The sequence below is a fragment of the Rhinichthys klamathensis genome, unplaced genomic scaffold, assembly GCF_029890125.1.
Source record: "Rhinichthys klamathensis goyatoka isolate OS25496 unplaced genomic scaffold, OSU_Roscu_1.1 h1tg000150l_1, whole genome shotgun sequence".
NCBI lineage: Eukaryota > Metazoa > Chordata > Actinopteri > Cypriniformes > Leuciscidae > Rhinichthys > Rhinichthys klamathensis.
In genome coordinates this window covers 390,311-416,999 of record NW_026606685.1, presented here as the reverse complement: position 1 = coordinate 416,999, position 26,689 = coordinate 390,311, and the positions used below count along the sequence as shown (strand labels likewise).

General features: G+C 37.7%; 1 protein-coding gene across 4 annotated transcripts; it reads right to left on the bottom strand.

Annotated features, from left to right (window-relative positions):
- Positions 1 to 44: 44 nt before the first annotated feature.
- On the bottom strand, positions 45 to 26,186 carry dennd1a (DENN/MADD domain containing 1A). Of its 4 annotated transcripts, XM_056258259.1 has the most exons (24): positions 26,025 to 26,186; positions 24,472 to 24,536; positions 21,230 to 21,273; positions 17,152 to 17,201; positions 16,863 to 16,982; positions 16,675 to 16,744; positions 16,120 to 16,200; positions 15,514 to 15,567; positions 14,848 to 14,958; positions 14,648 to 14,748; positions 13,893 to 13,938; positions 13,649 to 13,750; positions 12,830 to 12,955; positions 12,485 to 12,586; positions 9,857 to 9,944; positions 9,703 to 9,740; positions 9,500 to 9,571; positions 9,219 to 9,275; positions 9,003 to 9,119; positions 8,766 to 8,843; positions 6,498 to 6,568; positions 5,233 to 5,361; positions 3,895 to 4,177; positions 45 to 3,368 (listed from the first exon to the last, which is right to left on the bottom strand). In XM_056258259.1, the coding sequence occupies exons 1-24, from the start codon at positions 26,039 to 26,041 to the stop codon at positions 2,394 to 2,396; spliced, it is 2,997 nt and encodes a 998-aa protein (XP_056114234.1). In that variant the 5' UTR covers positions 26,042 to 26,186; the 3' UTR covers positions 45 to 2,393. The 4 variants fall into 4 exon arrangements, with proteins under 4 accessions (XP_056114234.1, XP_056114236.1, XP_056114235.1 ...); XM_056258261.1 differs by lacking the exon at positions 5,233 to 5,361; XM_056258260.1 differs by lacking the exon at positions 8,766 to 8,843.
- Between the last annotated feature and the right edge of the window lie 503 nt (positions 26,187 to 26,689).

The following is a 26,689-nucleotide window of genomic DNA, read 5'->3' as shown; positions in this document are numbered from 1 at the left end:
CTCTTTGTCTGTTGTACAGTGATGTGCAACACTTTACCCAGTACAACATTTAACACTTAACACACTTTAATGACTTGCCAGTTAAATATTGCCTTTTAAACCACTGTGTATATCACAGATTCAGCTCATCTGACAGTTGAAGAAAAAATAACAAAAATACTGTATCTGCTTCAGCCAAAATTGTAAAGGTACTGTTTTTTTTTTTTAGATATTTCAACTTTAAGTCTATTTTTGCCATTTTAAATTAGCACTTGATATGCGAACACACATTTTGATGTAAATAATGTAAAGTTTTGCATTTATCAAACATTACAGTCAGTGTATTCTTTAAGGGTGACTCGTAAAAAGTTCCAATTGTGTTTTAGCATCCATTTCTGCTAAACATTTTCTTTAAAACTTTCCGTATGAATGATTTACTAAGGACAGTGTTTGCAGTACCAATCATATATCAACCTAACAGCCCAAGTGAACATGTGGAAATCATCTTATAACAAAGTCAATATTTGAACCAAAATGTCTGAACAACCCATGCTGTAAGACTAGGTATACACAACAAACCTCAGCAAAACAGCTCTGAACTTCCACACACACACACACACACACACACACACACACACACTTGCAAGGACCAACTTAAACTCACTCTTTAAGGCCCAAATGAAAAGGTGGTCCAAACGGATCAACTAACAGAAAATGTGATTTTTTTTAACAGCTCTACAGGGTGGATACAGATGTTCAAGAACACTTTAATAACACAAATAACATTATTTCATATATTTAAATACAACAATAAAACCAGAGAAGAAGAGACACCAATTCACTCCCTGATGTTCCCTGACATGGACAAAATAACAGGTTTCTTTTGGATTTGAGCATTTGGTTGTACACAATTCTTTTCCATGTCAAGATCTGCACAAACAGTGTTCTCCTACTTGCAAGTCTCAGACAAAAATATAGCAAAAAATGGCATGAAACAATGCTCCTCCAAAACAGATTGTGTATCGTGCTAAACTAAACCCAATAAACAGGCACAGTCTATGACAAGAAAAACAGCTTTTAGAGTTAGGATTCATTTTAACACACTTTATAGCAGTATGTATGTTTAAAAAGCGCAAAACAGATCCATTCGAATAAATACCCATAATGCAGAGTGCATGGCAGTAGCAGATTAGATGGAACGGGTAGTGCTAAAAAGAAAGGTCTGATTGGTCGCTTTATGAAAGCTATAAGTCTATTATATGATGCTCAGAATAAAAGAAGATTTCAAACTTCGACATCAAATCAAAGCAAGTGGACAATTAGCATCTAAACTAAACTATTTTGAAACTGAACAGAACCCAGTTCCAGGAGACCCATTTTAACACTTTTGGACTGACACGCAGGCAAGCGGAAGAGGTAAAGCCTGTACCAGTAAGGGGTTTCCCACATATTTAATCTAATAAAATGAAAAAACGCACTCTTGATCAGTTTACCTTATTTAATGACACTTTTTGGGTCAAGAGCTAATGCATCAAATGCATCCTGCATTTTTGACCTCTAAAATAACTGACCTCTAGGGGCAGTGTTGTGTTCTGCAGGGCTGTTAATTCTGACCCGTTCTGAGCTCTATGCAGCGAGTAGTATATAGCTTGTACTAGGGCACAACATGTAGTGCAGTATGCACTGTAGTATAACGTATGTAATGTAGTGCAAATATGAAGTACACAGCAGGTACCGCAGCCACAACATGTAGTATGCAATGTGTATTTTAGGGTGCAGAATGTCATATGCTCTTGTGTCATGTAGTAGGTAGAGTGGAATGTGTAGTATACAATTTACTAGGGATACACAATATTTGTATTCAAGTGTGTTAGAAATGTCAATTTAACAATTGTTTGTATACGTATGAACAAGAATGTGGATGTTAGGGTATGATGATTTAAATCAATATATGTGTATGGTTAAAAATTAAGCTTTTTATTAAAACAGCACTGACTGTTAACAGGATGCAGTTTACTGCCATAAAAGCAATGTCAGTATAATCGCTAATGTTAGGATGTGGGTCATTATTGTATGGTAATGGTATCTTTAATATTGTAGTCTGATCCCTATGGGAACTACACTGCTAGCTACAGAAAATACAGTGTTATTCTGCTAATATGTTTTTCAGTGTTAAAATTGGTGCTATTGGAGCAACACGGTTTATCCAGTTGTTATGGGAAATACAGCATTAGCATCAGTGTGCATAAGGCTAAGTGAGTGAGCTAGGCGCGAAAAAAGCACAACACACTCTGGAGGAAAATGTCAACAGTGCTTTCAGGCCACTAGGAGGCGCAGTCTTAAATACCCACTGGCTCTAAATTTGCAGTCCTTCACTGGTTGGTAGCAGCAGTAGAGGAAATATGTGGGCAGAGCTAGTCGAAAGTTTCCCACCTTCTCCGTAAGTCCTCCACCTTTTTTGGGGGGGGCGTGGCCATTACTGTTGGTGTGGTTGCCATGGTAAGAAGGTCACTAAACGGGTCTGTGGAGACTTGCGCAGGCTGGGCAAGAGTAGCCGGAGCAGGCGAGTCTAAGAGGCTTGAGAGAGAGCCACTACTGCTGGAGGATGGAGGAACGCGCCCAGTTGACCACGCCCCTCCTGTTGGGGTCACAACCACAGCAGACGCCTGACCATATACTGAGAACGGGCGAGCAGAGGTGGGGAAGTAGTTGGCACCTGGGGAAGGCATGTAGGCTGGGGTGAAAGGGTTACCTGGGGCAACAGGACTATAGTGCCTTTGTGGCGGGTACTGGGACTGTTGGGTGAAGGGGTTCAGTGACACTGGAGGGGGGAACGCGGGCAGGTTTGGGGGGTTGGGTCGAGGAGGTATAGGGGGTTTAGAGAGGGATGGGGCAGCCTCGTTCTTCATTGTTCCGCATAGAGGGTCCAACAAGCTGAGCAAATCCAGTCCCTGTTCCTCGTTTGGCTTCAACAAGTCTGCCTGAGTTTGGGCTTGGGAGTGGGGAGACATGTTCAGCGCTTGCCGAAACTCCTGCCCTCCAGTGGACCCCCCTCCCTCCTTCTCGCAGACCTGCTTGACCCCGCGCAGCAGGGTCACAGCTGGTGCCAGCACTGCACCCGGTTCGGGTGTTTTCCGACCTTGGGGACGAGGGATTGTGATACAAGCCCCCTCGGTCTTCTCTCCACTGGGATTTGAACTGTCTCTGCTGGGTGGGCGTGCCTCAGGGGGTTCCAAGGGTGGCACGGAGAGAGGTCTCTCCCAGGATAGTGACTCTCGGCCAAGCAACGTAGATGGGTCCTCCAGTTGGCTCCAGAGCTTGTTGTACGGATTGGTGGTTTTAAGACCTGGGAGAGTGCGTGTGCGCTCGCCAGAACTAAGATCCATCCGCTGGAGAAAAAACAATTAGAACAAGTTTTTAGATAGATAGAGACCATGCACACAGATAAATATGGTTGCTTTGGAGTGTTTCACGGTTTAGAGTGTTTACAGGAGTGAAAACTGCAATCCAATCCTAAAACAATCAAGTAGTGACCAGCAAATGTTTGTTAAATGCTTCTCGTTTACCGCCGTGAGATGACAATGCATTGCTATGGTTCTCATCATCAATTATTGTGATTTGGGGAGTGTCTTCTGTATTCTGTGCAAGAGGAACAATAATTTAGGACAGTGTTTATCAAACCTGATCCTGGAGACACAACAACAGTACACATTTTGGATGTCTCCCTTATCTGACACATCCATTTCAGGTCTTGAAGCCTACTAACAAGCTGATGAGTTGAATCAGGTGTGTTTAAATACAAAAAGTTGTATTGCTTCCAGGAACAAGGTTGGGAAACAGTGATTTAGGTGATTCTCTCATGCATTAAATTGTGGCTGTCACTCCCAAAACTTTTCAGTGCTTACATAGGCTAACCTGGTAGTTGAAGTTGGCATGTTGTGGGTCTGCCCGAAGCTCCTCCAAACTCCGTGCAGAACTGATTGTAGTGTGTGTGCTGAGAGATGGTTTTGTGTTATTTGTAGTTTCTGTACATTCTGGTTCCCCCTGCTGACTACGGAAGGCATCCTGCAACAGGCTCAGGTCAGAGAACTTGTGTAGCACAGGGCTGGACGGAGCAGTGTTACCTTGGAAGCGCTCCCCAATCTCCTCACCTTCTTCCACAAGCTCCGCCTCTTTTAGAGACCTGTATGGCTGGGGCCTAAGTCACATACGCAAACAAAAACATATGTGCACAACATCCACGCCACAGAACACAAACAAGCACACGCAACACACAACACATGCACAAACAAGTACAGACACACATTGTAATTTTCATGTTAGATGAAAAGCTGTTGAAATGGGCAGACGGTCAACATACAGTAATAATCAAAATCACTTTACGTAAATAAGCTGTTGCATTCCACAGGCATAATTTTTTTTAAATCTAGCCATGCAATAACACTGATTTAAGCCAGCATTAAAAGACATTTAGCAGGCCGCAGAGTTACTAAATATCATGGTGAGCAGTGGCCCCAAAAACTATTTGGACAATTAAAACACACTTAAAGGTATAGTGGTCATTGCATTAGATAACAACAGGCTCTCACAATAGGCTAACATGCTCTCAGGGCCTGATTGAAGACCAAATACTCTGCCCTATTTTGGATTACTTGCAGACCTTTAATAACATATGCATTAAGGCTGGCTAGAAGAGCACTTCAATAGTCTAAACAAGTCAAAAGATAACAAGAGTTTGGACAAGGAGCTATGTGGCATGCTCAGATCCGAAAGGTTTGATCTTTCTGTTGCTGTATGGAGAAATCTGCATGACTGAGAGGTCGTCATAATATGGTCTGCAAAACAGAGCTGGTCTCCAAACACAAAGTTTGACTATCAAAAATATTTCAAAAACTTTATCATTGGAGACCAAACACACCACCTTATCCTGGGTAGAACACTGGAGAAAAGGATGGGGCCAAGCACCAAACCCTGAGGTACCCCTGTGTGTAGTTGATACAATTCATACTTACAAATTGCTTCTACATGTACCATTAAATTTGACAACTTGAATGTGTTTTGAACAGTATCAGTATATCTAATGCTTCAACAACATGGTTTGATATTTTCTAATCTAATGCAATGACATCCAAACATATTTTAGTGTGTCCAAATACTTTTTGGGGGCACAGTAGGTAAAAAGGCCATCAAATATTCACATTAAGACTTATAGACATTAGAGAAATCAAGAATGAAAACCACTTGAACAGAGACCATTCAAAAGGAGCAGAAAGCACGAAGTGTTCAGGAATAGCAGCAATGGAGTCGTCATCCTGAGACAGCTCGTCACCCGAAGAGTCCTCACACAGAAACACTGTATAGTGACGAGTTGGACGCACATAACTACAGCGTCAACACGCACGCATACAGAGATGCACAGCAGCAACAACAAAAAAGAAAGCATGAACACAAATTGGCAGAGACAGAAAGCCAAGTATCAGGTGTAACCACACACAAATACACAGATCACAAACAACCATCCCAGTGTGAAAGAGAACACAAGAGTGAGAGAGAGAAGGAAAGAGCAAGTGAGACATGCAATCACACAATCAAGACCACAACATTTTTGCTGTGCTAATTTGTATTTGAGGGATAATGTACAGCCTGCCAGCCACCAGTGTTATCGCTAACTAAAAATATTAAAAAACATATTTGTCAATTGAAATAAAATGTAAATTTTAAGTAAAAAACTTTGAATTGAACATGTTAAAATAAAACCAAAACATAAAAATATATATATATATTTTTTTTTTTAAATAACGAAAGTGACAAAAGTACATCAAATTAGTAAACATTAAAATTAAAAGGAAAACTGAAAATGTAAAAGTAAAAGTACAAGCTAAATCAAAAAATGTAAACAAAATTATAATAGTATATAAATTATACTAAAATAACACTTCTACCCACTATTGCAAAATGAAAGGAAATCAGGACCCAGATGCAAAGCAGAGGCATCTTGTATTAAACCAAATAAGTTTATTTTAGCATAATGATCAGCTGGCTGTACATTATCCCACTTATTACATGGATACTAGTCAAATAAAAAAAGAGGGGATTTTTTTTCCCCTTATTTTGAATTAAAGACTGGCTTAAAGCTTCTGCTAAATAGTTCATTACAAATAAAAACAATTGGCCAAACAACAACATAATGTTACAATATTACATTTATATATTATTATCAATCTGCAACTCAAGTTACTTTTTCCTAAGCATTGCTACAATATAGCATGTCTTCTATTTTAAGTTCTCTTTCATCCAGCTCTTTGTGTTTCCTACCAGTTCATTGTTCTTCTGAACAGACAAATATACAGTTTAGAGATCATTAAACAAAAAAAATCTGACCACTCAATGCCATGGTTGTGGAGCAAAATATTCCATATAGCCGTGCAATAAAAACCAACAGAAGCAAAAAGACCATTGTCTATTTGTTTATGTTTTGCAAAAGTATATGTGAGAAGGGTTAAGCATTTAAGTCTTACTGTTCAGGGCTTCCCTCTACCCCAATGTTACTGCGTGGTCTCTTTGCCACCAGAGGACGAGGAGGTCGAGCCTGCAAACACACGCAAATACACGTTTTAAACAGCATTCTAATGTCTAAAAAAGTTCAGGACTTGTTAAATCACTGTTAGGTCAGAGGTTAACTGCTCCCGTCAGGTCAGAGGTCAAAATCCTGTCAAATGTAAACAAAATTGCGGTATCCAAGACCTAAAGAGTGGAAGCCTGAGTAAAGCGCCTTTTAAACCATCCCAAATTGGTAGAGGTTTCCACATTCATTCGGCTCACAGTTTCTTCTATACTGATAGCAAAAGTAAAACTGATTCTGAGACAAAAATGAGCTGAAAAGCTTTTTAAATACACTTTTTCTAGCTCTCAAGATCCAGAATCAGGGCTCGACGGTGTGAGCATTTCACTTGCATTTGTGACTAAAAGATGTGTGCGAACTGTAAAATGTATTTAGAAGTATACGTGCGAATAAACAGTAGATCCCCATGGGTTGTGTCAAATTTAAAGTAAAAAAAACAATTCTTATATATTTTAAAAGTCCTAATTGTCATTTTAGGAGGTCTTAAATTTGAGGATGGAAAACATGAATAGCAATATGGCTTAATGTGATTATTGGCGATTATTTATTTGTGAGCGCTGCACGTTCAAAGTCATAACGTGGCCCTGTTGCGCATTCTAGAGGCTCGTGGTTTCAGAGCAGTTTGCACTCAATGTATTTATTTCAAACGATTGCTTATGAATTATGAGAATGTTTACTTTATGGTGTTTGTATTGTAATGTTTTAGATGGTTGTAAGAGTGCATATTTTAGCTGCCTCATGTTTGATTGAGCAGCTGGAAGCAGTAAAGACATTTCAAAATAAGAGTCCCGGTGTATTTTGATTAAAAGTCCTTAAAAAAAATTCTGGTTATTATTGGCATTTCATTACAAAATAAACTTTATCTTTACATTAATTAAATGCTTAGAATATACATAATTATTAAAGTCCCCATGAAATCAAAGTTTTTGGGCTTTTAGTATGAATATGTTAGCCTTAAGGTTGTCTATCTGTGCTCCAAAACAATGACAAAATTCACATTTGGGATATAAGCTTTCAAAACCTACAGCCTCTCACTTCCGCCAATATGGATCAATGATTTTGATGACATCACTCTGCACTTCAGCTTCTCATCAGATTTTCTGTCCAATCAAATGCTCTCTAGAATCTAAAGCGTCCCGCCCCCTACATTATAAATAGACGTTGAAGCTGTGGCTTAAATCAATCACTCGTTCACAGATTTACTATTTTTTATATAGAGAATGGCACAGTGCACTATATAGGAGATAGTGAACGATTCAGACAGTGTATACATGCATTTCATTGGGGCGAATGAAGTCTGGTTTCACGTTAGTGTCTCGCAAACCACCGTCGCACGCACACAGTCTCCTCCGGTCCGGAGACACGGTAGCACAGAGCGGATCACATGCTCTAGTCGCCGCAGACCAGAAAATCTATCGGACCCATATGAATTCTACACAGAATGCTATATTTTAATTGAGGAGATTAGGAGGAGAAATGGTTAGACACACACGGCATTAGAAACAGCACTGACGAGTAGTAGAGATAACTTTTGTGCCATACACCAACATAAATTACACACTTTTCAAACTACACATCCTCAGCATGATTGTTCAGTTTTTCTTTAGTAAAAGTTTCATATTAAATCTTAAAGTGGAATCTACTGTGGCTTTCATAAGCTGTCAAATTCGGCTTTGCTGAGCTCAACGGCTCAGGCTGAGCTATGATATAAACAAAACACTATTGGCCATTTTTAAAAAGGGGAGGAGCTGCTCTATGTCCCGCCCTGTCTTTCTGCTTCAATGGAAATTACATCAACACATTGAATAACGCTGAGCGTTTCAAGGCACTTCAGTGACCCTTTAAATAAATACAGTTTAAAGCAGAAAAGAAAAGAAAAAAGTAAGTGTCAAACCCTGAGAAGAGATTGAAACCAGAGAAAAAAAGTTTGTGCGGTGGGAAAGTAAGTGCAAACACACATGATAAACTCACTCATGTGTGTGAGCGAGCATTAATCTGTGGAATAGGAACTGAAGTTAGATCACACAGACATGTGAATACACACGCATGCACACAAACAGTGTCCAGCAGAACCCAAATATAACAAACTCCAGTGCAGACGCCAGGTCAGAGGGGAATATTTGAGCTCAGGGTGACAGGTCAGAGGTCAGCGGCATGTACTCACTGGTTGTGTGCTGCGCTGCAGTTTGGAGGGATGGGGGGGAGGGGGGCGTTGTGGCCGCGGGGGCCGTGCCTGATCAGTCTGCTCCAAACATACAAACATGCACACTTTTATCTATGAAAATATGGTTTATCTTACACACTTTCTAAAAATGAACAATTCAACACAGACTAAATGGACTGAATCCTAATTACTATGTCCATGTTAACTGAAATAACTTAAATAATTCCCCACACCCACCTGTCCAAAATGAACTGTGATTGGACGTCTCTGGTCCCAGGTGAGGGAGTCTTTGCTGTGTGTGGAGGGTAAGTTGGTGGAGCCAGGCTCTTCTGAGTAGCCATTCTCTGCAAGCTCCTGGAAGTGAACGAGTTTGAATGACAATGCATGCACATTTGTTTATGCAAAAACAATGAATAATTGTGTTTTTGTGTGTGAGGGTGAATGTTTGAACACCTTTTGTTTGAGTCTACTCTTGACTTCTTTGATGCCCATCTTGGCATGGTCTTTGGCCTGTAGAGGAAACATCAGAAGATCTCTTACACACAGAAAGCACAGAGAAATCTCTCATAATTAAAAGAAAGAAAAATTATGAAATTATTTATATCTTATATAAAAGAGTATAATAAAAATATAGAGAAAATCATAGAGAAACCCCTCTCATGGAGAAAACGATAATCCCCCCACACAGAGACAGCTGAGAAAGAAGTAGCAAATATTTACACATGGATACATACAAATTTGTAAACTGTCTTCATTGCAGGATTTGCCTTTGTCTTCACCGTGTTTAAGATGGCCCCACTGCCCTTCTGTAAGCGAAAGATGAAAAAAGACATCATCAGATATGAGCAAATATTCACACTCACTCCAAAAGAAATATTAGAATAAGTACAGTTCAACCTCTTCAGCACACACACAAACAAAAAGCAAGAAATTTCACCTTCACTGTGAAAAGCCACTGATATGTCTTATCACTGCCTGTAACCGAAATTTTGAACAGACACAGAGACAAGCAAATATAAAAACAGTAACATAGAATTACATTAATTTATTAGCTGTACAGTGACCATACAGACAAAGTGGGAGTCTCTTACCAGCATACTCTCCAATGTTGATCTCCTCCTCAAACTGATCGCTGAACCCTTCACCAGAGTTCAATAGCTCCAGACGGCCGTCTATAAACTGCAAACACACACACACACACAAAATAAAGCAATGATCTCTATGTAGGCGTCTCGCACTGAGAGAAGAACAAATATGACACTTTATAAAAAACAAACAAACATTTTTTTTATCCATTTAAAACAAGTGAAGAAAGAACTCACAAATAGCTTGAACTGATTATGACTAATAACATGTTATGACTAATAATCAGTGTTGGAACACATTACAAGTAACGTGAGTTACATAATCAGGTTACTTTTACAAGTAACTAGTAAGGTACCGCATTGCTTTAAATTTAAAACAAAATATGAGTTACTTTTTCAATCAAGTAACACTAGTTACTTTGTTTTCCCATTTATGTACTGAGTGCTCTCCAGTCCCCATGTTGAGAGAAATAGTGAGTAAGTGCCAAGGCTTTGTATGTGCTGTGTGAGCAAGCATTTACTCAATTGCACAAAAACAGATTCAGCATTTCTCAAAATGAAGAAAAACAGTAAATGCAAACTTGGAATATTACGCAAACCTGCAATAATTAAATATGTTAAAGGTGCTATATGTATTTTTTAGCGGCCTCTATCGGTGATGTTTCGGATTCCAACCAATTTTTACAAGATCGCTCGTGCTCTTGCGCGTGCTCGAACACAAGAGCGAGCACTCATGGTACCGGCCACACTGAGACTTTCAACACACCGGAGAAAGCATCACACAACATGCTGGAAACTCATGTAAACTCCCACTGCAACGTTACAATAATAGGCTACTTTTATCAGCTTGACGTTGAACTAATGCTCCATGCTCGTACCATGATAACGTTACATTGACAGCATTTAGCCGACATGTGGTGTTATCTAGCATAAGGCATTTCACTAACTATTCGTGTATCTTTCACAATCAGCAATGTCAACATAGATGAATGTATAATATGATAACGAAAACGGTTAGTGAACTAGACTGAACAATTTCAGTGTAACAGTAAAATCGTAGGAAGTAACATTACTGTACTGTGTCTGGAAATGTGTATTATAAACAATATGATAGTAGTGGGATGATTGACAGTATATCTAGTACATAAAATAAAAGTTACATCCTAAAGCACCTACTTTTTGTTATCCTGGAACAGTCTTTTGTATTAATTTCATATCTCATGTATGTTGTAGTTTAACTTGCTATTTCATTACAGTTTACCATTAATTATTTCAGCATATCTGAAAACTTGTAATTTATCACAATAAAAATAGCGGAGGTCTCTCCGTAATTCAAACGCTCTGCCGATGTTGATCCGTGTTTTCGTCCTAAGTCGATCCGATTCACGTTTGGCCTGACAAGCTTCAGCAGATACATTACATACATACGTTTTGTTTTTTATATTTATGTGGAGTTTGTGTTGGAGTGTGTGTTGTGCTGGAGGCAGGTCGTTTTTTGGTGTTATCAGACTCCATGTCGTTAGCTGCAGTGCCGTCGCATAGACTGTATATAAAAAGGAGAGAGCCTCAGGAGCGCGCATGCACGTCACATCCGATGGCTTTCGCAGAAAATCCGACCCGGAGACTTCACATAGAAATAGGAATACTGGCCTTCAGAGGTAATAGCAAAACCCGACAAGTGGATCATTGTAAATTGTGATTACAACCCCTTCACACACAGACAATAAAAAAAGGATTCATTTTAGAAGAAAAGTTACATATAGCACCATTAAATTACACAAGTATACTTTATGTATTTAGTCTCACTTTATAAAAACAACAATGTCTTTGTTGCTGACCTTCGATGATCCAATTCAAACATACCAATAGGCAAACATGACTTTAGCTGAACATCACATTTGTGTTTAATTAGTTGTTTTTATTGCTAAAGTAAGAGTGTTGAACTTTCTTCTCCTGCATCCTATTCTTGTGCAATCCAGAATGGCAGCAAGGTTTGTTTGACCTACTGTACAGATGTGAATTTGCATTTCCTTCAGCCTGAGGCTTATTAATTTCACTTTTGGTGTGAAAGGGCCTTTACATTTACCATAAATAGCAATTTACTAAAATGCATTACTTTTTAATAGTAACTTTCCTCAACACTGCTAATAATCATGATGCATTAATCAAGTGCTTACAATATAACTCAGCTATACTTTGGGGACAAAATTCTCTGAAAGTTAGCTAAAGTTGACAAATGCTCTGTGTTTGATTCTAAAATTGCTATTTATACAGAACATGTAAAGCATGAGTATGAGAAGTATGACAGTGGTATTTCAGTATTATTTACATACAATTATAGCAATTTTTTGTATTTTGTTTTTATTTAAATTGTGGTGCAAGTATTCGCAATTTTGTATGAGCCTTTGCCATTTTTATTTGGTTTGGTTTTTTTATATTTCTAATATAGCTTTAATTCAATTTTATTTCAGTTTTAGTCATTTTAGAACTAAAAACCAAATCAACTGTTGTTTTATAATACAAAAGATAAACGTATAAGCTTATAGAATAAATTGAGCAATATTCATAATTAGCTTTATATGAAAACAATAAATGTCTATTGCATGCTCTCGTATAGGTAAACGCATGTAATACCTGTTTAAAGAACTGTAGTTGGATAGCGTTCTGGAGAAACTGTCTCATTGTGCTGGATCTGTGTGTGATGAACGTTTCCTCACTGAACGTGATTGGCTCCTCCTGAACATATGGACACATGGGAAGGAAAAACATGCCGCTTTATACCTGAGCAGCATTTATATTCAGAGAGCTACATGTACTGTCCACTAGAGGACAATGTCTCACAGCTAGCCTGAATATTCTTGCACATTCAACTGCACAAATACCTCATACCTCAAATGCTCAGAGCCAACATTTATAACCATTTCTGAACTTCACTCAGCACATCATAAGCACATCAATACTACTAATGATCTCTCTCACCGGTTCAATGTGTAGCGCGTTCCTGTAACTACCGAACAGAGCTGCCTGCGCCTTCAGAAACGCCCTGGCCACCCCGTCTCCTGTCGTTGAGGAAACTTTCCTTAGGCGGTTCTTTAACGAAGACACCTACAACACACACACACGTATATCACTTATATCATCATTATAAATATATTTCGTTAACACTTTACAATATGGTCTCATTTGTTGTTAAACGCAACTATGAAACAAACAATGAGCAATATATTTTTACAGCAGTTTTTTAAGTGCCCCTATTATGCAAGGCTTGAAATTGCGACCATTTTGGTCGAATATGCTCCCGCAATTTAGTCTGTGCGACCTCAAAAATATTTGGGAGCATTTGTGCGAGTGCACATAATTGTTGTGGTGCTACCTGTTTTTATTTCTCTAAAAAAAGTTTGCTAATTACTGCACAGTATGTGCCTGATGTGAGCTGATACAGTGACCTGTGTTACAATACATTCGGCTCCTGTTATGCTATTTTAAAGGTTCCTAATTTTGCTTTAGAGGTCTTTTACAATAGGTTTGCATGCAACCAAAAAAAACTATTCTCAATCATTTAAAAAAAATTATTGGTAAATGTTGTAGAAATTAACATTAACTAAGATTAATAAATGCTGTAGAAGTATTGGTCTTTGTTAGTTCATGTACCGGTAGTTAACTAATGTAACAAATGAAACATTATAGTAAAGTACCTATATGTATATATATCAGATCATCCCTTCCCGTCATATCAAATTACACACTTACAACTTTTGTGGAGATCTGAGCAGGTTGTGCTTATGCTTATTTACTTACCACATCATTAGGAAGGTTTTGCAGGTCATCAAACGGCGTTTCAAGAGTGTTTGTGTCTACATTGAGAAGTACCACATCATCTAAAGCCATACCTCGCACCTTCTGTTACGACAACAAACACAGATACACACAAAACTTTCTAAATACAGCCTAGAATTTAGCTATGCCTAAACCAATAACCACAACATGGAGAAATATGAATATGCAGTTATGGTAAAATAAGGTCAAATGAGGTCAAATATACCTCCATGAGACTGGAGTGCACGCCGATGAGGTATGGCATTGGAGCGCTAACAAAGAAAAAAACACCACACATCAGTATACTTTATGCCTTTTAAAATGTATTAAATATATGATTATATACAAACATATTGAAAAAAAAAATTTTTTACATTATTACAAAATATTTCTATTTTAAATAAATGCTGTTCTTCTGAACTGTCTATTAATCCAAAAAAAATTAAAAAGGTATCAAGGTTTCCACAAAAATATTAAGAAGCACAACTCTTCTCAACATTAATAATAAAAGAAATGCTTCTTGAGCAGCAAATCGACATAGAGGGATCATGTGACACTAAAGACTGGAGTATTGATGCTAAAAATTCAGCTTTGCATCACAGGAATAAATTACGTATTAAATTGTAATCATATTTCACAATATTTCAGTTTTTACTGTGTTTTTGATCAAATAAATGCAGCCTTGGTGAGCATAAGTGACTTCCTATCTTACCGACTATCTTACCGTTAATGTATTGTATGTAATTGTTAAAATATTTTCGTCTTAAAATATATAAATATATTTAATAAAACCTTAAAATATATTAAAACCTTCTACATCTTGTGAGGAAAGTCTCATGGAGATAAAAGTTAATAACTGAGCCAAATAATGCCCTTATTGATATATAAAAATTGAGGTGAAGTACTAAGCAGCTTAATTTAAAAACAATAGAAATGGGAGGCCCTTCATAAGTATACATGAATAAATGTGAGTGTACTCACCAGCAGTAGTCTATTAAATGCTGTGGCAGGACTGGAATGTAAACATGCTGCCAGAACATGGGATATAACATGGCTGCTGCACCATGAACACATGCGGTTAACTGAGAGAGAAAGAGAGAGGGGGGGGTTTATTAATGCCCCTAAAATGCATAAAGAAGCGACCAATGCTAGAGAGAGATGGTGGTAGAGATGTTGCTCACAGTACTCAGCTTGCTGCAGCTAATAAGGATTCGTCTTTCGTACAGCATGCTAGCGTACAGATGCAGCATGTTATTCACATCCACTGCTACGAAATACTCGGTCAGATTTCTCTGCAAATAAAGAAAAAGACAAATCTGACCAGTTAAAACATTTTGCATGAGTTTCAATGTGTTATATGGCTTAATGACAACTAGTTAGAAGACGTCAGATAATTTTATTTTCAGACAAACTTTATCATTTTAAACGTGTATTCTCAGACATCCTTTAATATTTGTAAAAAGTCTGTTCCAAATTGTAATTAGTCACCATTGTGACTAAATGGTAAAAATGGTAAATGGACTGCATTTATACAGCGCTTTCACAGACACAATGGCCACCAAAGCGCTTTACAATTTGCCTCACATTCACCCATTCACTCACTCATTCATACACCGACGGGCGACGGCAGCCATGCAAGGCGCCATCCAGCTCGTCGGGAGCAGCTGGGGTTAGGTGTCTTGCTCATGGACACCTCGACACTTGGTCAGGTGGAACCGAGGATTGAACCACCAACCTTCCGGTTTGTAGACAACCAACATGAACCACTGAGCCACTGCCGCCCCTAATAGGGTTATTTAGGGACTAATAGGGTTAAGATAACTTGGTCAAGGTAAAGACAGACTTACATTTTCAGGTATACTGGGTAATTCCCTAGGATCAGGCACTGTGAAAAACAAATGCTAGAGAGGGAAAGAGAAAAGTAAAATCGAATTAGAAATGCAATTAGATTTATACAAGAGATGAATGTAATATGAACATCTTGTCGGATGAAAGCATGTGTATTTCTGTATATTAGAGGTCTTCACGGGGCCACTTGGATCTGAAAACCTGAGGTTTCGGGTCCAAAACTTTGACGAGTGCCTTGGACACGGATCGGGTCTGATATTAGTAGCTTCAGGTCTCGGGTAATTTAAGATAAATGTGCTTTTACCAAATGGACCTGAGAATACCCGAATTATTTTATTAAAATATGCCAGCTTTCCACTATTCGTTTCAGGTTTTCAAGTATTTTTATTTTAAACAAATAGATATTAAATAATTATATGACAATATTATCTTTCTTCCTTCTCTGTCAATAAACACTTCTATGGGTAAATTTCCAAACACTCTAATTATATCAGCTTTTGGCTTTTTTTTTTTTTTTTTAAGTATTTATGCACTTCAAGTTTGGTAAGAAGTGATTTGGGCTGATTCAGATCGAGGGACCAGAGAAGACCTCTACTGTATATTACCACACTCAAATGCACAGGCACTCCAGGAACAGGGATGCTTAACACATGTAGAGACTCTAACAATTCTCTCCATTGACTGTCCTGTAACACAAATACACACAGATTTAAAAAAAAACTTTTTACACTTTTGCTACACTTCTGGGGTCAAACAGCTGAAAATATCCTCATAAATGATTTGCACTACCATTCAAAAGTTTGAGGTTGGTAAGATTTTTTTTAATGTAAAAATGTATGTCTCTTATGCTCACAAGGCTGCATTTATTTAATCAAAAATGCATTTAAAACAGTAATATTGTGAACTATTATTACAATTTAAAATATTTTCAAATATAATATTTAATAATAATTTAAATGTAATTTATTCCTGTGATTTAAACCTATAATTTAGGGTCAGGGTTACAGTTTTTCAAGGGAATTGTAATTAAGGCCTTAATGTAAAGTAGGAAATCAGTGAGAAATCCTCATTTACATGGCTAATTAAATGTGTAAATTTGTGCATAAAAGACCCAGTGACATATGATATATGACATATATTGTCATACGTGCACCACTGACCTGTCCTTTGGTTGAATAGTCTGCCAGGATATTCAACAGCTTGTAAAACACCTCAAACCAGGGCAGGTAGCTGAACAGAGACAGATAGACTACAATTAGATCAACTTGATCTGCAGGAGGTGGATGACCAAAATTGTTTCTTTTAAATGAAAATGTAAACTTGTACTCTCAAAACCAACAATTTGTACCTGAGGATGCAGTGACAGCTGTGAGCTCCCGATGAGAGGCGACAGAAACCAAAGCGCTGTTTACTCTCGATATCCGTTAGAACAAAGGTGAAGTTCTGCCCCACGTGGCCCACTGACATACTGAAAGACAAGACAGGGTCAAAGACAAAATTAGAGTCAAAACGTATAAAGAAGGATTTAGAGAATCTGGAATTAGTAAAAGACAGTGATGCTGGAGGCCCTTCAGAATACAGTGTAAAAATGAGGTTCCTCAATAACTAAACATATTAAAGCTTGCATGTAACATTACCTGTCCATATTGAAGGGGAAACAAAACTTTGGGATAGTCTGTAGCGTTTCCTGAAAACAGATTGAGAGAAAAAAATAACTCATACACTACCAGTCACAAGTTGAGTAATTAAAAACTCGTTTATGTTTTTATATATTTTTAAGTCTCTTATGGTCACCAATGCTGCTTTTATTTGATTAAAAATAAAGTAAAAACAATAATATTGTGAAATATTCTTACAATTTAAAATTACTGTTTTCTATTTGAATATATTTTAAAATGTACTTTATTCCTCTGGTGGTAAAGCTGTATTTTCAGAATCATTACTGTAGTCTTCAGTGTCACAGGATCCTTTTTTATATGCTGATTTTGCTGTGAATTATTATCAATGAGAATCGAAAGAACAACCTTTATTTGAAATGGAAATTTTTTGTAACATTGTAAATGTCTTTACTGTCATATTAATTTCTTTAAATATTACTTACTCAAAACTTTTGAATGGTAGTGCATCACAGTCTCCCAAAAAAATATTACTCCAGTTTTCAACATTGATAATTAGGAAATGTTTCTTGAGCATCAAATCAGCATATTAGAATGATTTCTGAAAGATCGTGTGACACTGAAGTAAATTCAGCTTTGCGTTACAGGAATAAATCACATTTTGAAATATAGTAAAATCAAAAACAGTTGTTTTAAATTGAAATAATATTTCGCAATATATTATTACATTCACACAAAAGGCCCAAATGTAAAGATGACACTGTGTGTGGGACTACCATAGTATCCAAACCCTTGTGTGTGAGCGGTCGCTCTGGTGCCCCTCCATATGGACTTGAGCTTGTGTGTGTGTGTGTGTGTGTGTGTGTGTGTGTGTGTGTGTGTGTGTGTGTGTGTGTGTGTGTGTGTGTTTTCCTGCCCTCATCTGTGTCAGGAGTTAGGGATTATCCCTGGAACAATAGCAAGGGAGGGGACACGGCCCAGATTACAGAGCTTCACCGCTGGTTTCTGAGACCCAGATCGTCCTCTGGGACCACCGGACCCAACAATCAGGGTGAGTAAAGCTGCATGTGCTGTGAAATTGCAAACAACTGGTACACACTTCAGTTCCAGTTATACGCACACACCAGCTTTAGTAGGTGATATCGTCATGACAATGCATCATTAACGTTTCAAAGCAGTTGCTGTGTCAGATATCGCTTCCCATTCCCTATTTAATACATTATAGATTCCTTGATTCCTCCAATCTTTATTTCACTATTTTTACAAGTCATCATCAGTTGATTTTTAAAAATTTTATAAACTATAATATTTCTTAAAGTAGGAAGTAGTGTATATATATACTACCGTTAAAAGACTGGGGCAGTAAGAATTTTTAAAAGAAAGTAATATTTATATATTTTTATTCGGCAAGGACGCACATTTATAAGATTACAAAATATATACATTTCAAATAAATGCTGTTCTTTCTATTCTTCAAAAATCGTGAAAAAAGAAAACCATCACTGTTTCCACTAAAATATTAAAGCTGCAGTCCGTAGCTTTTTTTGGGTTAAAAATTATCCAAAATACATATTTGAGGAAATACATAACCAGCCAGTGTTCAAAACTATCTGCTTGCCTTAGCTCGATTCAAAACGGTAAGCTTGTAATAATGTTTTTAACTCCAGTGGTACTGGTGGATTTCCGCGGGAGATTCGAGCATGTCTTTGCATCATTACGTCACATCTGTACACATAAAGAAGGAGTCTTGGCTAGTATAAGCTATATTGCGTGTGAGGATGCTGGAGGTGGAGATTTATAGCCTTTTCTCACAGCACTTGATATAATTAAACTTATCAATTTGATGGCGGATCCTAGCCTGGGAAAACCCAGACAACTTCTGGCAAATTTAGATTTGCTCTGAAAGTTAGGCTGGTAAAGAGCTCATTCAAGGCCATTTCCAATCCGTCGAAATCGAGGCACCAATCAGAACCCACCGGCCCAAAGTTGCAAGGGTGGTTTTGCGGCTCACAGGCACCAGGGGGGTGCGAGACGACCACCATTCAACACGAAATCAGTAATATAAACATTACAATGACTCCAAAGCTGTTCGGTTAAGGTAAAAAAGTTACTTAGTTCACCTTTAAGCGATTTGAACGTTTTCTTTTTGTTAAAAACCGAGCAAAGAACAACACTCGGCCGCTCTGCATACGTCATCTCCTTCATCGCTCTGATTGGGTTTAGGTCTATCCGCGACGTCCGTTGGGGACGCCCCTCTGGAAATGATTTGTCTCTGACGCTTTGCCAGACCATAACTCAGTTACAACTGAGAATGGTCTGGTGTTAACCAGGCTAGGCGGATCCAGAAAGGTTCAAACGACAATCACCAGTGACAACTAGAGGTTCACCCGCTGTAAAATGCAAAAGACTTCGTTCGGACTTCGGAGTGGCTACAGAAAAAAGACTGCAACCGGCCCATGCGAAAACAAGGATAATATCGGATGGACATTACATGTAGTCACGCAATGCTGACGTTGTTAACATTAACAATTTGAGAACAAAGTATAATTTGCACGGTTTTGCGTGATATAACTTATAAGCGATTGTTAGATTTAATCAGCGCGATTTACTACAATGTCAGAACCAGAACAAAAGTGGATGTTACTTACTTGTTCAGATGACATTTTCCGGTGAAAATTATTATGTTGGTCATACTTCCAAAAAGAATAATCTGTGATTCTGAACGCCAGTATCCACACCGGCGCGGTGACTGACAGCCACACACACACTCTCCTCAAACATTGTGTTCATCCGCGCTGTGCGGTGTGGAAGTACAACTCACGTAAAGTTGATAATTCCGCGAATGACTGCAATTGCAGATTTCGAACAGAGATGGCGACAAAGAGGAAAAACGCCGGACTGCAGCTTTAAGCTGAACTCAACTAAACAGTTTTCAGCATCATGAAGAAGAAGAAGAAGAAGAAGAAGAAGAAGAAGAAGAAGAAGAAGAAGAAGAAGAAGAAGAAGAAGAAGAAGAAGAAGAAGAAGAAGAAGAAGAAGAAGAAGAAGAAGAAGAAGAAGAAGAAGAAGAAGAAGAAGAAGAAGAAGAAGAAGAAGAAGAAGAAGAAGAAGAAGAAGAAGAAGAAGAAGAAGAAGAAGAAGAAGAAGAAGAAGAAGAAGAAGAAGAAGAAGAAGAAATGTTTCTTGAGCAGTAAATCAGCATGTTAGAATGATTTCTGAAGGATCATGTGACACTAAAGACTGGAGTAATGATGCTGAAAATTCAGCTTTGTATCACAGGAATAAATTACATTAAAAATATATATTAACATAGAAAACAGTTATTCAAAATTGTAATAATATTTCACAATATTACTGTTTTTACTGTATTTTTGATTAAATAAATGCAGCCTGGGTGAACAGAAGAGATTTCTTTTAAAAACACATTAAGAAATCTTTCTGACCCCAAACATTTGATTCGGTTATGTACAATTATAAATTAATTAATACAATTATTTATAATTAGAAAATAACTATTCTAATTATGAACAAATAATTTTTTGCTATTAATTTGTTGGTAACGCTATTGTTAAGATTTAATTCAAATGACCAAATAAAAGTTATCACCTGAAGGTAACATGTTTGTCAACTATAGTGGATGTTATTGATGTCTTTATTATAGATTTATACAAAAGTGATCTTATCCAGGTACAAAAAACTGCTCATTACAGATAAAAGAGTTAAGATATTAAAAGACACGGAGCACTCTCAGGCACACAGTATTTACATCAGCATATATGTATTTGCTTGCTAAGTCCCCTTATATAGTGTGTCATTCACTATATGTGGAGTAAGCAGATTTTGGATCCAGCAAACGCATCTTTTCTTTCATTTCCTCTTTGTTAGCCTGAGTCTGAATCCTAAGCAAGTTTGGTAAAACTGCATAAAGACGGTGTTTGGTACCATGGACCCTCTCAGAGAATTACACCCAATCTCTAGTGGTTTAAACTCCATCTGCCAGAACAGGTGCTCATTGCATTATCACTGAGGTGAACAGCAATTATGAGATCCCCACCCCAACATCCCCAGAGAGAGAGAGAGCAAATAATGAAGCGCAAACCTGGTCAGCGTATGTGTCGGGGAAACTCCTTCGCACCTCTGGTCCTGAGAAGAACACACAAATCATATTATTAACAATATATAAACAAATGCACAGATAAAAACGGCTGTTTTCTATATAAGCATGGTCTCAACATGTTGCCAGAATTCAAAACACAATGATTTATTTTCTTTGGTTTAATATGTAAAAACGATGAACCATACACAATAAGACCAGGAACATGAAAATTTATGATTTTGATTACATCCAGATACATACTTTCAGCCAAACTGCATCTTTGAGCACCGTACATGTTATTGTCAGACTATGATGAAACAAACCCTGCATAGTGACATATTTAGGTTATCTTAAGTTTCACAGTCAAATATAAATAAGGGTTGAGATACTGAGTCTGACACAACACTTCTGGGCTGATCTGAAAGGGTTTACTGATTTTAGATGAATATGTGACTGTGTGGATGTGTGCATCATGGGAGGGCTTGTCTCAGGAGAAAACACCCAAGATGCTTTGCTCCTGCTGCCCTCATCAAACCATACGGTCACTAAGCAACAGTCGCCTAGAGGTCTGCATTGGGGAAGTTCTCAAACGCTCATGTACATATTACCAAAGACTTTAGATATAAAAAGATGGTGCACTCATATTACTATGAATGAGAGAAAGTGCAACGCGCAATATAGCGGAATTAGCCCCGCCTTCTTAATAAAAGAGCCAATTGGCACTGCAGCTGCAGTTAGAAGCTCCGGTTGCTTTAGAAACAGTCAGTGTTCTGAGACATTGCTAAAAAAATGTCATAACTTGAGCATTTACAAACTAAATTTATGAGACAGTTAGATATCATTGGTGATTTCAAATATAAAAGATGGCTACAGAGTAAAATGACTTGCCTTAAAGGGACTTTGATTTTACACACACTACCATTCAAAAGTTTGGGGTCAGTAAGATGATCTTTTTTGAAAGAAATGAACACATTTATTCACCAAGGATGTATTAGATCAATTTGACATTAAAGATATAAATGATGTTACAAAAGATTCCTATTTCAAATAAATCATGTTCTTTTGAAATTCCTATTCTATTCCATAAAAATATTAAGCGGCACTCATTTTGAACTCATTTTAACATTGATAATATTACGAAATGTTCCTTGAGCAGCAAATCAGCATATTAGAATGATTTCTGAAGGATCATGTGACACTGAAGACTGGAGTAATGATGCTGAAAATTCATCACAGGAATAAATTATGTTTTAAATTACGTCAAAATAGAAAACAGGTCATTTAAATTGCACTAATATTTCAAAATATTACTGTATTTTTTAATCAAATAAATGCAACCTTTGTGAGCATAAGAGACTTCTTCCAAAAAAAAAAAAATTTAAATCTTACTGGCCCCAAACGTACATAGTATATATTTGTTTACTTGCTACTAAATGTCTCAAACAACTCTTGTCTCAATCTCTTTCAAATATTTAATGACATCAAACTCATTAAAGTGCCCCTATTATGGTTTTTCAAATCTAGCCTATTACCTTTCATGCAGTGTATAATAAAGCTGTTTGTGACTGTAAACGTTCTGCAAAGTTGTAAAGTCGAAAGTGCACGATAAATAAAGTTATTGTCTCCCAAAAGAAAGAATGGACTCTGAACCACCCGGCCATACGAGTCGTTTGTAATTCGAATCCTACTGCGTTACGGTTCTATGTCACTAGATAAGACATTTGCATAATGCTCATCTATGTTGTCCGCATGCGAACAACTTGACCAGCCCTCAAACACGTCCTTTTACTGACGACTGCTTCTCAAATCTCAGAGTTCAACGCGGGATTCGCAAAACGCTTGCTCTTGAAATATGGGTCACTCAGTACCCAGTTTATTTGGACCAGCTTGCTTCTCAGAATCACAACCTGTAAGTATGAAGTTATTGATGTATACATTTTCTACCGGGTGTTCAAAAAACGTAGTTTTGTGTTTTATATTGTGTAAATTTCCAGCGAACTCACGTTATTACTGTCCTGCTGAAATACTTTTGCTAATCAGTTGTGGGCCACTATTACCTAAAACGGTCTATTAATGCAGATTTTCTGTCGTTCTCACTACTTTGAGTAAAGATAAAGGATGGAGCAAGATTTGTTTTACAAACGTTTGTTACATCAGTCATTAACCTAGTGCTGGGCGAACATATGCACCGTTATTGATTCAGTTCCCACATGTGCACAGCAATAAATTAGAAACATACACATCTGTTTGTTGATGGACATACTCTTGTTAATGCTGATGGGGAGGAATTACAGTTTGCAACATCTCATAATGTACCTCAAAATGAGTAGTGTTTCAGAAACGCCCTGCTCGAGTCGTCCTTGCGATGGAGGTTCAGGTTGAATAACTAGTTCTTCCAAGGTTTCATCGGCGTTACTGTATTTACAGTGTGTACAATCACTGAGCTTTAGAAGCCTACGGACGGAACTGAAGTTCAGTTACGGTAATCGGAGTTTAGCTTCTAACACGCGCTGTACGCGGTAGACCAATCACAACAGACTGGGCCATCTGGCCAATCAGAGCAGAGTAGGTTCGCGGAAAGGAGGGATTTAGAGAGACAGATTCTGAGATTCTAGATTCTGAGACTGATCGAGTCGTTTGAGAATCATTGAAATGTAGTGATGTGCAATGTATATTATGAGAAAATGAAACTCTTTTTTGACCTTTGATGCATGTAAACCTGTTGTAAATAAATTTGGAGCCTGTAAAATAGCATAACAGGGGCACTTTAACTGTAGTGGCCAGTTCTTCCTCAGAAGTGCTCACCATAGCAGCCTGTTTCCTTGTAAACAGGTTTCCTGGTTGACTGATAACACACACCACGATCTTTTGTTCATTTAAGTGCTTGAACCCACACACTCCCAATGCACTAAATCACTCAGCAGGCCTTTGACTGCATTCCTGATCACAAACCAGGAAATGACGCGAGTTACACACTTAGGCCAAGTTCACTTTAATATTTGTTTTTTAGATTCACTCATTGAACCACTACAAATTTAAGTCACTCCAGGCTAACAGCCAGGCTAATCTTGTAGATGTATCATATATCAAACCAATTTTTCTTATATTGCTCTTCCTTCCTTGATACTGAGAATTCTATTTAAAAAGAAATACAACAGATCATGCTGAGGAAGTACAGTATGTGTGGGCGACATGAATATTATTAGAAGTATATCACATTTCTGAAACAGTGTGCGAGGACTCACCAGAGCCAGCCGTCCCAGAATGCACCACCTCCATGTACACCTCAAAGGTTGAGCCGGGGCTCTCCCTGAAACATAAATAGCACAGGAAGGGTCAGAGGTCAAATATGGATTTACTCTAAGGAATGTGAAGACTAACTAAGGCTTTTAAAAGAAAATCAACAGTACGGTAAAATTTTGCATTCAAAAAGCTGCCCTTGAGATATTACAACAAATTCCCCCATTTGAACCCAAAAAGTACGGTTCCACTGACTTGAGATGTAACAACAACATAGCTGACCACATTACTGAATATCTTGCCCACAAAGATACACACTGTCTGCAACATAGCAAAAACATCTTACTTGTAGTTTTGAGAACAGGTTTTAACATTAATTTATATGAGCACTTTGACCTATATAAAGTCAGCCAACAAATTCAAAGCAAAAAAATAGCCTAACTAAATTGCTCTTGTCGTAGTATAGCTAAAACTAAAGACGTGTGGGACCATGATCTGACGTTAGATTAATATGGTCACATTCACCACATTACAGAAATTAGGCTTGTCTACAGTAGTGAAAAGAGGATCTTATCTGACTAGTGACTACCATAACAGAAACCACAAAATAATCTTTTCAGCAGAAATGAAAATGAAGTTCCTAAAAGTCAATAAACCTAGATCACCAAAAAATAAAACACTAACAGCCTTAGCGCCGTTTCTTTAATGTTTGCAAATATTTTACAAGTATTGCAGAAACCATGTTATGGAATAATTAAAAATAAGATGGTGGTCAGAGTGTGAATTAAATATACTAGACACGAATGCATAAGGATACTGAATATTTTCAACAACTTCAATATATATAACCTAAATATGTTCTGGAAATGATTGTTTAATTTAGGATATCTTATACCTCTACTATCAACTATGAAGAGAAAGATCAACAAACTTCACAAACTGAATGACTGTCTTTTCCATGTGTACAAGAGAAGCTTTTTAGTGAGCGAAAATATGTTTATATCTGACTTTGTTCTGTCCTTCATGGTGTTTCCAAAACATCTTATCGTGGGCCAATTTTAAACCCTGAAAAACACTGTTACCACAGACAGCTCATTCATGTCTTATTCATTCAATGCATTGAATTACCAAAGCAAGTAAGCGTCACTGAGCTGGAAACAATGTAATAGACTCCAGAACCTCCATTGAAATACATGTGTCTGGTTTATTTTACATAGATTTGCATTTCTTTTATCAAGCTGTGAAAATTATTTCTTATTAACATAACAAAATGAACAGTAATTCATCCCTGCAGGACATGTAAACAATCAGTCTCATGGACTTCATGTGTCTCCAGTAAGTTACTGCAAAAATGCACAGCCCTCCAGGTAATATAATACATGAAAACATAATTAATTGCTGCATTTATTATACAAATAACTAAACAAACACCCAAATCCGCAAAGCAAAGTATCTCTCTGTCGCAACAAGTCTAAACAGGCCTTTTAGGGAGGTCAGAACTCGCATTTATAACAACACTGTATGTCACACAAAAGGGGAGAGAGACATTGACGCTTACTTGATACGAGAGCCCATTGTATCCTTTATTCAAATCCAATCCTTTCCTCAGAATTATGTGACAATAACCCGCTGTCGGAGTTATATTTCCCGTTACCCCGTCACATACTGCACAGGAACGCCATGGTCTCCACGCGCGGATCACGGTACTACGGCCTTGGTGGATTATGGGAGTTGTAGTTTTCTGGTCGTGTCTGCGGTTGTCAGTCGATAAGCGCCGAACTACATTTCCCACCGAGCCGTGACGTAAGAGTCGCCTGACACAGAAGGGAGTGTAGTATGATGCCTGGGCATTGCAACAATGAATTGCAATAACAACTGTTACAGCTGTGTGACAGATGGTCAGTGTGGATGTTTGTGTTGTTAGGAGTGCAGTGACTGAGTCAGAGTCTAAAACTACTGTGGTACACTTTATGAAAGGAGAATACAGTGGTATTTTGATTATGGTTGCCAAACGGAGCCTGTTGATGTGAAATAAACTTCAGATCAGGGTGCTGGTGGTGTTTATGATATTGTTCTTTCTTTCTTTAGACTTCTCATAAACAAAGATTTTCGTCCTAAATTAATGTCAGGCTATTTACCATATCCTACCCCTATATCCTAACCTATACAAACATTGTTTCTGAATGTTGTGAAAACTTTTTAAGATTAAATCATGCCTGCTGT